Raw genomic sequence first — 18,951 nt, 5'->3', positions numbered from 1 at the left:
TGCTGTGAAGCACCTGAAGGGTTAATAGACTTCTTGAATGTGGTTTTGAGCACCTTGAGGGGTGCAGTTTTTAGAATGATGTCACTTTTGGGTATTTTCAGCCATATAGACCCCTCAAACTGACTTCAAATGTGAGGTGGTCCCTAAAAAAAAAAAAAGGTTTTGTAAATTTTGCTCTAAAAATGAGAAATCGCTGGTCAAATTTTAACCCTTATAACTTCCTACCAAAAAAAAATTTTGTTTCTAAAATTGTGCTGATGTAAAGTAGACGTGGGAAATGTTATTTATTACGGTAACTATTTTGTGTCACATAACTCTCTCGTTTAACAGAATAAAAATTTAAAATGTGAAAATTGCAAAATTTTCGCCAAATTTCCATTTTTTTCACAAATAAACGCAAAAATTATCGACCTAAATTTACCACTAACATGAGGCCCAATATGTCACGAAAAAACAGAACCGCTAGGATCCGTTGAAGCGTTCCTGAGTTATTACCTCATAAAGGGACACTGGTCAGAATTGCAAAAAACGGCCAGGTCATTGCGGTCAAAATAGGCTGGGTCATGAAGGGGTCAACCTGTCTTGGTACTGCAGTCCACCCATTCCCTGATTAACCCTAGTCGCTCTTATCTGTACCCTCTCTAGGTCAGCTATGTCCTGAACTAGGGACCTAGTTGGTAGTCGGACTGTATGGGCTGTTTCTGTCCCATTGGAATGAATTGAAAGGGCAACAATTATGCACACCCACTTCACCATTAATTTTGCCCCCGAATGCAGGCAGCCGCCATCGGCTACCTCAGCAGGTTGGAGAGGACACCCCAGTTCTGAGCACAGGTGTAAATGGTATAAGTCTCAGCATAGCCTAAATGTCTATAATGGGAATAGCCCTACAGTAGTAGAGATGTGTAGCTATATGTCTATACAGACATGTGTTCAGTATCAGTCTATGGTCCATCGTATACGGTGCCATAATCCTGGTGACGTTGCCCTTACTGTATTTACCACTCTACCAATGTTTGCTTCTGCTTCATGTGTCTTTCCTGATTGTTATATTATTAAATGAGTTCTTGGAGCCTCTAAATATCACTGGAAGAAATGCTCACCGCTCTCTTAATCCATGGATGTGGCAAGGTGCCCTTCTGGATCTGTGTATGAGGCCTTTGGCCATGTACACAGACACTGCGGGAATTCCTGGAAAGTAGATAGAACAGACTGGAGTGATCCATGCTCCACCATGTCCTAAACCCTTTATGAAGGAACAGCATGCATTATACAAGATGTTGGGCACGCACAACCTGCACTTCATCCATCAGACAATAATATATATGTGTGAGATGTTTTCAATAAACACTTCCATTTCTCCAGAATTGAAGAAGAGGAATGGGATCGGTATATGACCCCTGCAAAACCAGAATGTGAGAAGAACAAAGTGAGTCGCACGTTCAGCTTCTTGAGGAGCCGGATGTCTAGTACCCGCAATAAGAACAAGGACAAGGTGATTATTTTGCAAAGACTCTGACTAAATGTTCCAATTTCTATGTATTTAATGTTATTTTGGGGTGAAAAGAAAATGAATGGTGACTTCCAGGTCCTCCAATGTGTGACATGGGGGCACGGTGGGACACTCTGGTTTATTGGAGTCAATTTAGTGGTCTTTGTTATTTTGTTGATGATTTAGCCTGGGTTTTTCCATACCTAACATCTGATTGCCTCTGCAGCAAATACATAGATTCTTGAAAACCCCATGCAAATGTATAGGACAGACGTAGGAATTTCTGCCACTCTTGTGAACATGCCATTACTGATCTGTGAGCAATTGATGCAAATATTAAGCTTGAAGAGTAGCTCCTTCTAGTGGGAGGCACTAATGAAATGGCTTTTTCTTTTTGGGAAGGAGCTAATTTGCATATTTTTCCCATGAAGCATATAAACACTTGGTGTCCCTAAGGAATACCAGTCTAATCTATGATATACTAAGTAAAATTCTAGTAAGCAACAAGAGCATAACATGCACAACATTTCACTGACCACAGAAACCTTTAGGAGAGAGACAGGACACGAAAAAAACGGTTTATAATTTGTGGTGATAAGGCCACGTTCATATGTTGAGTATTTGGTGAGTTTTTTACCTCAGTATTTGTAAGCCAAGACCAGGAATAAGTTGATAAATACTGAAGTGGTGACGTGTCTCTATTATTATACTTTTCCTCTGATTGTTCCACTCCTGATCTTGGCTTATAAATACTGAGGTAAAATACTGACCATATACTCAATGTGTGTACGTGGCCTAATGGTAAATGTATTTTCTGTTGATTTTTCACCCACAAATCCAGACAGAAAATGTGCGGTGTATCTGCCTTGGCATACAAAAAATACTACCCAAATTATAATAAACACCTCCATTGTTAGGTTTAGGGCAAATCTTCCAGACCACAGTGCAAAATATGTAATAGGGGCCCTTACTTCTCTTGTGGCACTATAATTCTACTTATGTGTAAGAGGTTTTATTTTTTTGGACCCTTTATGCACCAGCATCCTTGTTTGACCACCTCTGTCCCCCTCTAGCTATTCTCCCGCCTCACCCTTATACAATTAGTCAGTAAAGTATAGGCTCCCAAATACCAGATGGTTAACTGTACATACATACTTCTGACCTCTGGGACTCCTACCGTTTGGCCGGTGATAGATATTTATACCCAATGGGAAACTTTTTGTCCACGTTACAAAATGGAGCTGCAAGTCTGATGCCCGATCGTCTCTTCATTCATCCTTTATAGAGCTGCTGGTGAAACCCCGAGTGCTATACGGGGCAGCCCCATAAACACTGGAGTGGCGATTGACCGTGTGCATTGCCGCTCCATTCTAACGGGAATAAAAGTTCCCCCATTCTGCCAATCAGTGCTGGTCCCAGGGTCCCTGTAAATAGGCGATAACTTGTTTTCAATGGACAACCCTTTTAACAAAATAGACAAAACCCAATACAGATCCTTAGTGAGATAAGCCCTATAAAGACACCACTCATTAAGGTGCATTAATAAGAAATGATTGACTTAGAAATGTGTTCTTAGACTTGTGGTTGTCTGGCTGGAGTCCCATACTGGTCAGTGCTTTATTTAGACCTAATTGTTTTATACATTCGTCAGCAGTATAATGGATTATCTAATTTGTCTTCCCCATCTTATTTTTCCTGTTGGATATTTAATGTTGGCCTCTGGCATTTCGTCATTTCTGACATGTTTCATGGAAATGTAATTAACATAACATTGTAATACTGATGATGGATAAATCTCATTACTGCCTGTGCATGGATGGATGGACTCCTTTCCCTCATTATTACATGATCTGACTCATATGTCCTCACTGTCCAGATCAGGAAAGCTTGTGATTATGTAGGTGCTTCATCTGAGACATTAGACTCCATGTGTAAAATGTGAATATTGTAAGTAGAGCTAACAGATTTATAATAGGTCGGGTAGAAGTTACAACCCAACATCTTGGCTCTGCGAAAGAGAGCTATCCTTTAATAACCCCACTTTAGAGGGTTTTACCCTAACTGGAGAAATATCTGTTTGCTTTGTCTGGTATGTCAGGTGAGGTCCAACTTTCATGGCATGGCGTCTAGTGTTTAGGTTGGCAAAATTAGGCGATCCGTGAGAAACAAGGTGGGTATATGCGGCACGCGGAATATACTGCTGCAATTTGGATTGTCCCATCTTTACCCGTGGTGCCACCGTAATAATTTACCTATTTGACTTCATGCTCCATGACTGCTTTATACAAGACCAAGCTGTCAATGGTGTATGGGGCCAGCACCCACTGCTAGTACTAGCACGGACTCGCACATTCATGCAATATTTACCAGTGAGCTTTTCGCTAGGAAAGGTAGTTGACAGGCAGGTTGAATAATGAACATCCTAAAAATGCAGTTTTGTGGGAATTGATCTACAGAACCTCATGGTTGCCCGACAGCAAGATCTGGAGGTTTACCAATATCAACACCTCTATTTAGCTGCCACTGTTGTTCTGTCATTAGATGGACCACCCTTTAATTATGTCTACTTCACTATCTAGTATTTTGGATCCTGTATGTTACTAATTGTATTAAGATTGAGGCAGGAGATTAGCTATATGGCTAGAAGAGGTCGCACGAGGGTCCTGGTGAATAAGGGGCCCAAACAAAATTCTCTTAACACATAAGTGGTATTTTATTGGGACAAGATAGGTAAGGGTCTTGTTATAGCGGCAGATACATTTGCCATAACAAGTGCCTGGAGTTTTGTGAGCACTGGAGTCTCTCTTGCTCTCTTCACCTGCACTCCGCCTACAAAGTAGTAACTCTGCTGTTATTGATCCATTGTCCTAATCATTATCCATTGATAATCCATTATACAGTATTATTCCATTGATTTAAGGTACCTGAGGAAGGAATTGAATTTTGGAACTGTGTAAACATTACATTCTTATATTACCATCAGTATATATATATCCAGGTTCTCTTATTTGCTCTTTTTGATAGTTCTATTTCTTTTTTCTCCAAAAAGTCTAAAATCAAGGAATCAAAGGAGAAGGTGAGCAGACATCAGTTTGTCCCAGGCACGTTCTCAGGTGTGGTTCCATGTTTGGTGTGCGAAAAGGCTCTCCTGGGAAAAGAATCCTTCCAGTGTTCCAGTAAGTGCACTCGACAGTGATATCTACAGAACCAATATTCGTTAGTTCATCCCCTCTCTGACGTCACTCAGACTTCTTTCTGGAGTAGTGATTGATGCATTTCATCTATAATATCTGCCCATCCATAGAGGACATTGTACTTTTTTTTACTTCTTTTTGAGTTCAATGCTGATCAAAAAATGCGTACAGATTTTCACAGAGGACTGTGTAAAAGAAAGTGCTAATAAACAGCTATATAGGATGCAAGAGTATAAAATGCACCACAACGTGGGGAACTACGTATGCCGTTGTCTAGAGATGAGACAATCTTTTACAATTCTAATCAATCCGATTTGCTGAATTTTTTTTAGAAGATTGAATTTGCAGTGAATTGAGAGCACTTCACATTATCTAAATGCCCTGAAAATGTGTATGACGCTTTTCTCTTTTTCTCACCTACTAACCTTCTTTACTGCTGTACTGTCACACACACGTGATCATTAAGCTGCATTCACACGTTGTGGCTGCATTGCGTTTTTTGCCATGACTTCATTAATTTTGCAGCAGTTTTTGAAAATTGCAGCAAAATTATGCGTCTTTGCTGTGATTGAATAAAAAAGAAAATGCACTGCAGCCACAACGTGTCAATGTAGCCTTATTTTTCTTGTTATTTCAGTGTTTTATCGCTTTCTGTCCCTATCTCAATTCTTTTGCTGTGAGCTGTCACATCCTTTCGCTATCCAGATTCCCCATAAAATGGCTCCTGCATTCCCTGCTTCTGCTTTTATACAGACTGCTATAATTATTCATGATTGACTGCACTTTATGATGTGATGTGATACCAACAAGATATTATGCGGATGCCTGCCCTGCTATCCCCACGGTCATGTGAGCTTCCTCTGACTGATGCAGTCCCCTGCGTTGAATAAAATGATAGTGGCCATTTTTGGAGATCAAGGCACAGCAAATTGCAAGTTCTTTAATTTTGCCAAGTTCAGCAAATTTCCAAGAATTCAGTCTGAATTAGAATTGCATTGGATCGATTTGCTCCTCTGTTGTGTAATCTTTTGTAATGTATCTATTTTTTTCACTGATATTAAGGAATGTGGAGTGTTAAGTATGGTAATTAGATACCTGCTCCTAAACTATTCCTCAAAGGTAAACCCTTAATGACTGGTACAATCACACATGGTGCCAAGGACAGCTGTGTGTAGAAGGAGTAAACCTCAGAAAGGGCCAGCACACCTTTTAGTATTAAATTAATGCACAAGTTGATAAATACTAAATATGGCCAATATACAAACCTATACATCCATGATGCATCAGCACACTGCGACTAATGAATACATGAGCTCCAATATTGCTGTAAACGTTAAAGACAGAAGTTACTTGGCCTTTTTGATCAAAGAGTGGAAAAACCAACCAACCATATCAAGCTGTACCTTTTAATATGCATGGGACCTAGCCATTAAATGTCTTACCTCTTTGTGCCAAGCCAGCCTCATGTGAATGGGGAGTGAAAAAGAAACGTGCACTTAAAACCTTGTCTGGGACAGATGGGTGGATGAGGGTGCTGAGCCCTGGAGGGGGCTGACGCATCATGTATGTGTATCCACAGCCTGGCAGCAATAGATTCATGGCTAGCATGTTGCCTAATAGCAGGCTTGTAAATCTTGATTCCCCCTTCGCCCCACTATATTTTCTCAGCAGTTTTTATATGAACATTTATCAACTTTTATTTTTTTTTTTTTTTACATTTCAGATTGTAATGTGAATATACACAAAGCCTGCAAAGATGGTGCTCCTGCGTGTTCAAAGGTGAGTGCCAAAATGAATATAGTACAGGGTGTGACACCTACCAAATAGGAGGCAATAGTCGATTATGTCTGACATATCTCTAGTCATCCTGAAAGGACAGGATGTATATGGGTGAAATAGTTCTGGTATGGGCTGCTGTTCTCTCTCTTGCTCCTTATCTCATATTCTCATGTTTTTTTGCCCACTTTGCCTCTTTAGTATACTACATTGCTTTTGTTGCTGGATGGTATACCATTGGATTTATTAGGAGAGCAGGGTCGGCGGTCATAAGGTGGCTATTCATCTTATACAGCTGTTCTTCTGACCTGAGCTGAGCCTGTATGGGATATAATGGGGACGGGGAATAGATCTGTATAAGCCCAATTTCTAATAATCTATATGAAGGCCTCTGACAGCCGCACTGTGGCTACATGCTAGGTGCAAAGCTGGGTGACACCTTAACGTAAAAGTGCAATTAATCTAAGGGCTTATTCAGAGGAGCATATAGGTCAGTGTGCTGTCCATGTGTGCCGCAGACTGCATACATGGAGCACATGAACACAATGCCAGTGCACATGGACAATTCTCCACACTGATCAATGGTCTGCGTGGGAAACGTCACAGCATGCGCTATGCAGGTTTTGTTTTACGGATCAGAATAATGCTTTCAGTGTAACGGCTGCTTCAGCACCCACCTGCAGTGCGGATGAGAACACATGGAGAGCACAAGGAGACAGTCAGGCCCTCAAATTTGCAAATGCGGCGGGCTCGTTTTTCAATATGGCCATCTGCACTCGGCCTTAGGTTGGTTTCACATGTCCATCGTTCACAGTGCACGTTCAGAACATAATGTTCGGGCTGGTCATTAATCTCCTAACCCAAAGTGAAGAGACTCATGGTGCCTGAGCTTGTGTCAGGAGACATGCTGGTGCGGACATCACATATTTGTTCCATAAATTTGGACAGGAGAATTACTCCTAAGACTTATAAGTGGTGCTCAGTTCTCTGATCAGTTTCCTTCTTGTTGGATTCGACAATATTTTTCAAAAATGCAGGAATTACAGAATTTCTTTACACTTCTGTGTGCATTTATACGGTGCCTGAAGGAAAACCTATAATCCTGCAATTTACGGTAGGGTATAAAACTTGCAATCGAAGGGGCCAAAGTAAAATATTTTTGTAAGTTTATGCCAATATCACTTTGTGTTAGAAACATTGAAATTGGATTGAGGGAATATATGTGTACGTATATACAATACATATGTGTGTGTATATAATATGTGTGTTTGTGTGTGTGTGTATATATGTGTGTGTGTATATATATATATATATATATATATATATATATATATATATATATATATATATATATATATATATATATATATATATATATATGTATGTATGTAGAGAGATATGTATATACTGTTTATACTCGAGTACAAGCTGACCCGAGTATAAGCCGACTCCCCTAATTTTGCCACAAAAAACTGGGAAAACTTAATGACTCGAGTATAAGCCTAGGGTGGAAAATGCAGTAGCTACTGGTAAATTTCAAAAATAAAAATAGATACCCCATAGAATGCAAGTCCGCAAGGACAGGGTCCTCTCCCCTCTGTACCAGTCAGTCACTGTAAACCTGTTTACTGTGAACAATATCTATAACCCTGTATGTAACCCCTTTCTCATGTACAGCACCATGGAATTAATGGTGCTATATAAATAATAATAATACCAATAAAAGTAAAATTAATTGAGATATCAGTAGGTTAAGTGTTTTTGAATATCCATATTGAATCAGGAGCCCCATATAATGCTCCATACAGTTTATGATGGGCTCCATAAGATGCTCCATATTAAAATATGCCCCATATAATGCTCCACAAATGTGGATTATGGCCTCATAAGATGCTCCATACAGATATTTCTCCCATATAATGCTGCAAATGGCCCCATAAGATGCTCCATACAGATAACTGCCCCATATAATGCTGCACATGGCCACATAAGATGCCCCATACAGATATTTGCCCCGTATAATGCTCCACAAATGTTGATTATGACCCCATAAGATGCCCCATAAAGTTATTTGCCCCCATATCATGCTGCACATGCCCACATAAGATGCTCCATACAGATATTTGCCCCCATATAATGCTGCACATGGCCACATAAGATGCTCCATACAGATATTTGCCCCCATATAATGCTGCACATGGCCACATAAGATGCCCCATACAGATATTTGCCGACCCCTGGGTATGACTTGAGTATAAGCCGAGAGGGGGACTTTCAGCCCAAAAAAGTGGGCTGAAAATCTCGGCTTATACTCGAGTATATACGGCATATACATCTATAATACATATATATGTGTGTATATAATATGTGTGTTTGTGTGTGTGTATAATGTATGTGTGTGTGTGTATATATATATATATATAATGTATGTGTATGTGTATGTGTGTGTGTGTGTGTGTGTGTGTGTATGTTTATATAATATGTTTGTGTGTGAATAAGAACCAGTATACGTGATGCCACCATATTGGTAAATCCCAGCCTACGGATGCCAGTCTGCCCCTATTATGTGCAGCAGACCGGTTCATCATTAGACCTGTATCCGGCTCATGACATTAACCTGTGATTTGTGGCAGGGCTTCAAAACCTGAACCTGTCTGGGCATATAATGTGTTTCTGGTCTGATGCACCTTTTCATCTCTAGCTCACAATCTGATTCTGTCTGAAAACACCCAATTATGGTTGGCGACTAGAGAAAAACAGTTGTTACTAATTGTACTAAGTGTAGGATGGTTCAGAAATAGGTTTTTACTGTTGCGACATGTGAAATCTTGGCCATATCATATTAATAATTATTTATACAATTTTTTTTGTTGATAAAATTTCTTGTTTGTTTTTTTCATAGAAGTTCCAGGACCGATATAATTCAAAGTATAAACAGCCAGCTGTCATTTCAAGTAAGTGAGTGTAAATGTGCTTTATTTGAATCTAAGATCTCGGGCACACAGATGTTGATTGAGTTAAAAGGATTGTGGAAGGATAAATGGCCTACTTTTTCTCCAAGAACTGTGCCACACTAGTACACGGGCTCGGTTTGGTATTGCAGCTCCACTCAAGTCAGTAGGGCTAACGGGTGTACTTAATTTTTTTTTTTTTTTGGATCATAATTATAATACCCCAATAATTTTGTGATAAACTGTTTCGTCATCTTCTGCCTGTAGCTACAGAGATGTTACGTGTCAGTATCCATTATTATCCTGTACCCATACCCTCTGTGCATCAGATTTAGTTGCAAATATACAGGGGTTGGACAAAATAATGGAAACAGCTAACGTTTTGGCATCATAATCTTCGAACATGTGATAAACATGCAAACCGTGACATATGGTAATGTGTTGTAGTTGATTATTTGTGTTATGTGTATGTAAATTAACTGTTTGTTTTGCATAATTGTAAGAACATTGATGAGAACCTGATACCAATGACAGACCTCTTGGATTTTCAAAGGGGCCAAATTGTTGGTGCTCGTATGGAAGGCGCTAGTGTAACAGAAAGTTCCCGAATGCTTGGCGTGTCAAGAGGTACTGTCTCCAAAGTAATGACTGCGTTTGAAAAAGAAGGAAAAATGTCCGCAGCAAAGCACAGGTCCAGACAAAAGTCAAAGTTGACAGAGAGACCGTTGGACTCTAAAGCGAATTGTGAGAGGATCGCAGGACCACGGCTCCGAAAATCACTACTGAGCTCAATGAACACCTTCAGAACCCAGTTTCCACGAAAACTGTTCGTCGGGAGCTGCACAAATCTGGATTCCACGGGAGAGCTGCAATTAGAAAACCGCTGCTCTCAATGACAAATGTTTCCAAGCGTTGAGTGGTGTAGAAACCTCCAGAATTGGTCCCTCGAGCAGTGGAAACATGTGATATTCTCAGACGAATCATCGTTTACCCTATTTCCGACCTCCGGCCGAGTGTACGTTTGGTGACAGCCGAAAGAAGCATTCCATCCAGACTGCCTTCTCCCAACCGTAAAACATGGTGGAGGTTCTATGATGATCTGGGGTGCTATTTCGTGGAGATCCACCGGGCCAATGATATCCCTTCATGGAAGAATTAACACCCGAGATTATTTAGGCATTTTGGGAGACCAAGTGCATCCGATGGTTCAAGCACTGTTCCTGGAGGGGAACGCCATCTTTCAGGATGATAATGCACCAATTTATACAGCTAGAATCGTTAAAGCATGGCACGAGGAACATTCTAATGAAGTTGAGCAACTTTATCTAGCCCCCACAATCCCCAGACCTCAACATTATTAAGCATTTATGGTCGATTTTAGAGATTCAAGTTAGACGTCGATTTCCGCCGCCATCGTCGCTCAAAGAGCTGGAGGGTGTTTTAACTGCAGAATGGGCTAAAATTCCTTTGGAAACAATTCACACCTTGTATAAATCCATACCTCGGAGAATTGAGGCTGTAATTGCCGCAAAAGGTGGACCTACACCATATTAAACTAACTTTTGTTGATGTTTCCAGGTGTTTCCATTATTTTGTCCAACCCCTGTACGTCCTGTGTGTGAATCTGTCCTTGGGGTATGTTCACATGTTGTGTAGTTGTCACAGGTTTTCCACGTTGATTTAGTCTGAATCTGCACAGTAATACAATGCTGGCTAAGTAATAAGATTTCTCCAAATCTTATCAGCATGTGGCAGAAATTGACCTGCGACACAGACTCAAAAATCTGCAACATGTCAATTGTTCGTGTAGAATTCATCAAGTCCAAATCCACCACAAGACCAGCACACAACATACGCTGGGGGAGAAATCTGCAGAAAATCTGCTATCTGTGAACATATTTTTATAGTATAAATGTTCAAGTTAATTTGACCTTCAGACTGAGATATTTTCGCTAAAATTTTAAGTGAATGAATCTGCTTTATACATTGGGGAGGAACACAAAAAACTGATGCAAGGGAATAGTGACATTGCAACCAGATTTCAACCAGGTATTTTTTTTAAAGGTCATGTATTAGTTACTTTGGAAAATTAGCTTTTTCCCCAAGTCTCGTTGTGCTACATGTCACTTTGCATATTTGTATAATTAATGTTGCAGTGCATTCTTCAATACTCTAGAATGCGGAGACAAGTTCCACAATAATAATATTCGTTCACGGGCGTCTTTTCAGAATTTTTGTGTCCAAAAAATGCTAAAAAATTACAAAAATAATGAACACATGCACATCAGTGTAAAAATAAATAAATAAACACCTACTCAACACTTGTTTAGTCTTTTTTTTAACTTCTTTTAACTACTTTAGACTTTGAAAAAGTGACCGGTCCATTATTCTGGCGGCTTCTGTCTGGAAGTCGCTCATTATTGGTACATAGATTTTAAAATAAGAACGTTGCTGCAAAAGATATTAGAAAAGACGGCAAAGAAGACAGAACAGGAAAAACGTTGCCAGCATTTTCCTGAAACATCTTCTGCTTGAATACCCCAATTGGTTTTCTGGCGTCTATAAGTCGCCATGTGTACATACTTGAGAAATGAAACAGTGTTCTGATACTGGATGGCTTTCTGTCATCCGGCGCATAGATGACCTTCTTCAAATGATTACATGTGTTTGACAACACGGCTCTTTATCTTTGTCCTTCTCATTGTACAGCATGTTTCCTTTCATTCCAGCCATTCACAAATCTTTCTGATTAATACAAATTACGATCTCTGAACATAAGATATGGAGAGGTCTTAAAAATATGCATTGCAGGATATTTTTCTTTTTTAAGCTTGAGAGCAGATATTGCTTAGCCGTTATCAGACTAGAAAAAATGTCTCCTCTTCTCCAGAAACCTCCTCACACGTGTCCATAGGTGTCAATTTCCACCTCAGACTATGAAGAATAGTGGATGTCAGTCCCCCATGAATAGTGGATGTCAGTCCCCCATGAATAGTGGATGTCAGTTCCCCATGAATAGTGGATGTCAGTTCCCTATGAATAGTGGATGTCAGTCCCCCATGAATAGTGGATGTCAGTCCCCCATGAATAGTGGATGTCAGTCCCCCATGCATAGTGGATGTCAGTCCCCCATGAATAGTGGATGTCAGTCCCCCATGAATAGTGGATGTCAGTCCCCCATGAATAGTGGATGTCAGTCCCCCATGAATAGTGGATGTCAGTTCCCTATGAATAGTGGATGTCAGTCCCCCATGAATAGTGGATGTCAGTCCCCCATGAATAGTGGATGTCAGTCCCCCATGAATAGTGGATGTCAGTCCCCCATGAATAGTGGATGTCAGTCTCCCATGAATAGTGGATGTCAGTCCCACGTGAATAGTGGATGTCAGTCCCCCGTGAATAGTGGATGTCAGTCCCCCATGCATAGTGGATGTCAGACCCCCATGAATAGTGGATGCCAGTTCCCCATGAATAGTGGATGTCAGTTCCCCATGAATGGTGGATGTCAGTTCCCCATGAATGGTGGATGTCAGTCCCCCATGAATAGTGGAGGTCAGTCCCCCATGAATAGTGGATGTCAGTCCCCCATGAATAGTGGATGTCAGTCACCCATGCATAGTGGATGTCAGTCCCCCATGCATAGTGGATGTCAGTCCCCCATGCATAGTGGATGTCAGTCCCCCATGCATAGTGGATGTCCGTCCCCCATGCATAGTGGATGTCAGTCCCCCATGCATAGTGGATGTCAGTCCCTCATGAATAGTGGATGTCAGTTCCCCATGAATAGTGGATGTCAGCCCCCCATGAATAGTGGATGTCAGCCCCCCATGAATAGTGGATGTCAGCCCCCCATGAATAGTGGATGTCAGTCCCCCATGAATAGTGGATGTCAGTCCCCCATGAATAGTGGATGTCAGTCCCCCATGAATAGTGGATGTCAGTCCCCCATGAATAGTGGATGTCAGTCCCCCATGCATAGTGGATGTCAGTCCCTCATGAATAGTGGATGTCAGTCCCCCATGAATAGTGGATGTCAGTCCCCCATGAATAGTGGATGTCAGTCCCCCATGAATAGTGGATGTCAGTCCCCCATGAATAGTGGATGTCAGTCCCCCATGAATAGTGGATGTCAGTCCCCCATGCATAGTGGATGTCAGTCCCCCATGCATAGTGGATGTCAGTCCCCCATGCATAGTGGATGTCAGTCCCCCATGCATAGTGGATGTCAGTCCCCCATGCATAGTGGATGTCAGTCCCCCATGCATAGTGGATGTCAGTTCCCCATGCATAGTGGATGTCAGTCCCCCATGCATAGTGGATGTCAGTCCCCCATGCATAGTGGATGTCAGTCCCTCATGAATAGTGGATGTCAGTTCCCCATGAATAGTGGATGTCAGTTCCCCATGAATAGTGGATGTCAGCCCCCCATGAATAGTGGATGTCAGCCCCCCATGAATAGTGGATGTCAGCCCCCCATGAATAGTGGATGTCAGTCCCCCATGAATAGTGGATGTCAGTCCCCCATGCATAGTGGATGTCAGTCCCCCATGCATAGTGGATGTCAGTCCCCCATGAATAGTGGATGTCAGTCCCCCATGAATAGTGGATGTCAGTCCCCCATGAATAGTGGATGTCAGTCCCCCATGCATAGTGGATGTCAGTCCCCCATGAATAGTGGATGTCAGTCCCCCATGCATAGTGGATTTCAGTCCCCCATGCATAGTGGATGTCAGTCCCCCATGAATAGTGGATGTCAGACCCCCATGATCCGTATTCTGCGGATAGGTGATAACTTGATTTCACCAGAAAACCACTTTGATAATACTGGACAACCTGTTTTAAGAACATTTTCCATTTATTTGAAAGCCTAGAATTTCTCTACTACTACTGAATTAACATTTTTTTAAAAATGCAGCACACCCGAAAAACTGCATCAGTTATAGACTTTTATTTGTGTGTGAGATTTTCTGAATTGACTAAATTTGTCAAATCCCAAATAATCCAAGTGATATATGACCAGAGATATTAAGTATATGCTGTACATTATTGCTTGGTGGTCCTTGTCTTTCACCTTGGTCTATCATTTTGCAGCGTGGACTTGTAATATATTTATACATATCCTTATTTTGTGGAAAAAAAAAAAAAAAAAAGTTACCGCATAGTAATAATATTTTACTGCTACATTACAGATTCATCATTCAAGGACATCCCTCAACCCGTTCTCTCAACATCACCTCCCTCCACCTCCATATCCTTAGGAAAAAGAGACACTGGTCAGCCGTCTACTGCACCCTGCCGAGGTTTGCCTGTATTGGGTGTAGACAGGTATGAGAGCACATTGTTAGGAGAATGAACAACTTATAGTTTTCATTGTTTTTAGTAACTGGTTCCTTGTGTCCATTCACATAATTTTGGGATTGTTACATGTTCCTCGTAATCTCTCTTTCCATGTAGAAGATCAGACCAGTCATTGGAATCTGATGGTGACACAAGCGTCTCTCGATCCAGATCACAGTCAGAAGAGCCACTGCAGTCAGTGGGAACCCCTCCATCAATGGATACTTTTCCCATAGAAGGTAGTATACAAATTTTTTTCTTATCATTACTGTCCAGTAAAAAAAACCTGAACCTAATATGATAAGAATCTTCAGGAGTCTAAATGGAACACACACTGTCCAAGGCATAGTTCATATCTCACTTAAAAGGGTTGTCCAGTCCAAATCGATAAGTATGCAGTTACGCTCCATGCACTGTGTGTTGTGGGGGATTCGCCGGTTTCTGAGCCCAGATCGGGGGGTATGTATGCGAGCCAGGGCTCAGCCAGTGGGCGCGGTCTCCCATATGTTTGTATGGAGTCAGGCCGCGCCTTTAGTCGGCCTCACCCAGTGGACAGCAGGGTCGCTAGTCGGGGCACTGCCTCTCTCAATACAAGTGTATGGAGCCAGGCAACTAAGTGGGCACTGGCCGGGAGTATGTATAACGCACGCATACCCTCCAGTCCTGGGTGAGAAGCTGGCGAATAAGTGCAGCGCACAGTGTGTGCACAGAGTGACTGCAGACTTATCAATTTGGACCGGAAAACCACTTTAACCACAAAACGAGGAGCTAACCCCTTTGAAAAGAAACTATAAAAAAGCAAGGAGTTATCTTCCCTTGATGTTCCTCTAGTTCCAGTATTTCAAGTATTTAATTTTAGTCTCACACTAAAATCAATATTGTAACTTACAACCATAATTCTCTAGAAAACTAATAACTGGCCCTTAGGCTACATAGGTACCAGTTTACCAGTTACAGTAAATCTTTACACAAAAATGAAAGCTGCTGAAAACAGCAGAACACGGGACTGCTGGCAGCACAGGAACAGCTGAACACGGGACTGCTGGCAGCACAGGAACAGCTGAACACGGGACTGCTGGCAGCACAGGAACAGCTGAACACGGGACTGCTGGCAGCACAGGAACAGCTGAACACGGGACTGCTGGCAGCACAGGAACAGCTGAACACTGGACTGCTGGCAGCACAGGAACAGCTGAACAAGGGACTGCTGGCAGCACAGGAACAGCTGAACACGGGACTGCTGGCAGCACAGGAACAGCTGAACACGGGACTGATGGGAGCACAGATAGAGAGCAGCAATGGACCTGTAACATGGGTAGAAGACAGGACAACTGCACTGTAGCAACGCACTAGTAGACAGTCCGTTCTTGCATGCTCTGTAGTATTAAACTTCCCCCTTATTGCGGCTAAAGTGATGCTCTGATTGGCTGTGACCAGTCATAGTTTTTGTTTTTTTCTCTCTAAAAAGTCCACTCTGACTGCCTAGGCCTTCCAGGCACTTCCCAGCGACACCGATCTGCAGAGCCTGCAGCATTGTAAGTTACACTAGATTTCAAGTTATAAGGGCCCAAGAAAGCCCATTGTTAGCTGCAGGTATTGTAACCTGAAGGACCACAGTATATTATTACAGGAACTGTTGTGTCCTGCTTGTAGGGCTGGTGTACCGCATACAACCATGTCATCAGAGCTGTGGAGAACAGTCTTTATTCACAGATGAGCTACTTTCACTGAGAACCCTTTCCCGACTTTGCTCCTAGATGTTGTGGACTCTGCCCTGTGGAGTGATTTCAGCCGTGATACTCTGGAATTTGAGGCCGAGTCGTGGAGCTCAGTCGTGGAGTCGTCTTTCTGTCATAAGCAAGAAAAAAATGTCATCAAAAGGCAAGATGTTATTTTTGGTAAGTTATTTTGCAACAATGAATTGGGGAAGGAAATAAGCAGAACATGTACAAATCATAAAGCTTAGACTGTTTTTATAGTTCTACATTTTTTCTTTTTTTTATCTAAAAAAAAAATTTGTTTACATTGTTATATGATTTATATTTTGTAATACTAAATAACAAAGAGTTTACCCATCTCCTTAATTAACTTATTAACGTTGATCCTGCGCAGCCAATTATCATTTTTGCGCTTTTGCCTTCTTCCAAGAGCCATAACTTTTTTATTTGTTCGCTGATATAGTCGTGTTTCGGAGGGCAAGTTGTAGTTTGGCCTTTTCTCCCTGTTTTTCATTAGATTATATGGTAAAATGAATGTTGTCAATCACACAAGGTGAAAAAGTGAAAAATATGCAATTCTTTAATGGTATTTTGGGTTTAGTTTTTCGGGTATTCAGTATTCGGTAAAAATGACCTGGCAACATGATTTCCCGAAAAAGCAGCTCCCCAGAATTGTGCCCAAGATTGATGGTTGCACTTAAACAGCCGCGATCAGTGCACGCTCCGGTCCGTGCTGTTAGATGTGGATGCCGGCTGTGCAGGGCAGCTGTAACATCACTTAATGTGAATGGTGGATCCTTTATTATAAGCTATGTATAGAGGTGTATTTTATTTACTTGATAAAGATCATTTTGTTTAAAAAATAAAAAAATTGCCATTTTTTATTTTAAATACTTTTAATACAAAAGCCTGATCTCAACAATAGGTCATTTTCTGATGACACCGTCGCTTCAACCAGGTCTTCTACTAGGAGAGTTGAGGAAATCCATTTTTCCACCCTGTCTAGGGTTTATTCCTGTTTATGTTCTTCAAAGAGACATTTTCAGGCTCAATCCAGTAATGTTTATAGTTCTTTGTTAAATGGTTTCTTTCCATTGGTGGAATATAAACAGAGGATTAGAGAGTTTCTGCGCTTTTAACTTCAAATAATTGTCTGGAGATGAAAACGGGAAATCCTGTGTCCTGGTAGAACACGGTTTCTGCAGGTCAGACATATTTCCATGCCCCTGCTAGTCCGGCCATGTTTCTGGCAGATCTGACGGTGGACTACAGGTGTTGGATTGCTTGCGAGCCATGTTCACATGTAAGATGAGAGAATGAATGTGTCTAAAAATGAATAATTGTGATCTGCGCAGAGAAGTTGTCCTACAGAAGGTTTGGTCTCCTAGGACTGTAACGTATTCCTACTGAAACGTTCTCTGGAGAAGGTCCAGTAGCTGTGCATGGCTAGTGTGTAGTGTTTTTCTTTATTTTTTTCTAAAATCTCAAGCGAAAACAAGGTACGAAGACATGGATTTGACAACTTTACCTATCTTTAGGGTATGTTTCCACATTCAGGAAACGCTACGTTGAGCCGCAGCGTCAAAAACGCAGCGTCCTGATGTTACAGCATAGTTCATGAAATCCCGTCTCCACTATGCATTAAAAGACCCATGCGGCAGACCCGCAAAAGCGCACATGCGATTCGTCTTTTAAGAACGCAGCATGTCCTTACATTGCAGAAACAACGCAAGGACAACGCAGGTGACCTGCCAGTGACCTCAGGTGCAGATTTGGTCAGGATTTTACCTGCATAAAATCCTGACCAAATCCTGATGCAATCCTGAACGTGGACACATACCCTTACACTGAAAACTGTGTGCTGATGTTGCTCTTCTCCAGAAGAGACAATGTGGCCTCTAGTGCCATCTATGGGCTGCAGCTATCCGATAAGTCATTGCTCAACCCTCTAATATGACTTTTAGCATGACTAAGAATCAGGGGTGTAACTATATAGGGGTTGGAGTCGCACCCGTGCCCTGGAGCCTAGGAGGGCCCAAAAAGAACCTTTTGGAACACATGAAAACAGAAATCGTATTAAATACCTGGGGCCTAACTTTTCTAAATGGAGAGTGCCAAACCTGCGTAAGGAGACTTATAGGCCATGCAATGCTCCTCAAGGAATTTAAATATGCAAATATCCTCTTCAATGATGAAGAGAACTGGAAGTCTAGCACCACCTTTTGGTGGACAGTAATCCTAAAAGTCATATTTTTATGTTATCCCTGTAATAGTCAGGGGGGCCCTGTTTGCACTGGAGACCACACGTTTCAAGTTACGCTACTTGTAGAAAAAAAAAATAGCCAAGCAAGAGTATCCTCCAAAATAGAGACGTGTTGGATTGTGGGCTTTCATCGGTGCAGTACGAATTGGCTGGGTGGGAGGCCTTTTTTATGGGTCTAGTTAGGTAATCGTTCTGCTTATCGAGACCATAAGCTCTCTCA

General features: G+C 41.6%; 1 protein-coding gene across 4 annotated transcripts in view; it reads left to right on the top strand.

Annotated features, from left to right (window-relative positions):
* The window catches only part of ARHGEF28 (Rho guanine nucleotide exchange factor 28), a 262,171-nt gene that overhangs the window by 204,597 nt on the left and 38,623 nt on the right, over positions 1-18,951 (top strand). For all 4 annotated transcript variants that reach the window (XM_069750483.1, XM_069750470.1, XM_069750491.1 and 1 more), the window contains 7 exons: positions 1,366-1,495; positions 4,542-4,668; positions 6,410-6,465; positions 9,365-9,416; positions 14,603-14,738; positions 14,868-14,989; positions 16,508-16,648. In XM_069750483.1, coding sequence (XP_069606584.1) covers positions 1,366-1,495; positions 4,542-4,668; positions 6,410-6,465; positions 9,365-9,416; positions 14,603-14,738; positions 14,868-14,989; positions 16,508-16,648 — 764 coding nt within the window. The remainder of the gene's footprint in view (positions 1-1,365; positions 1,496-4,541; positions 4,669-6,409; positions 6,466-9,364; positions 9,417-14,602; positions 14,739-14,867; positions 14,990-16,507; positions 16,649-18,951) is intronic.

This window comes from Ranitomeya imitator, chromosome 1 (assembly GCF_032444005.1).
Source record: "Ranitomeya imitator isolate aRanImi1 chromosome 1, aRanImi1.pri, whole genome shotgun sequence".
NCBI classification, from domain to species: domain Eukaryota; kingdom Metazoa; phylum Chordata; class Amphibia; order Anura; family Dendrobatidae; genus Ranitomeya; species Ranitomeya imitator.
The sequence above is the reverse complement of the archived record's forward strand: the minus strand, read 5'-3'. Positions and strand labels throughout refer to the sequence as shown.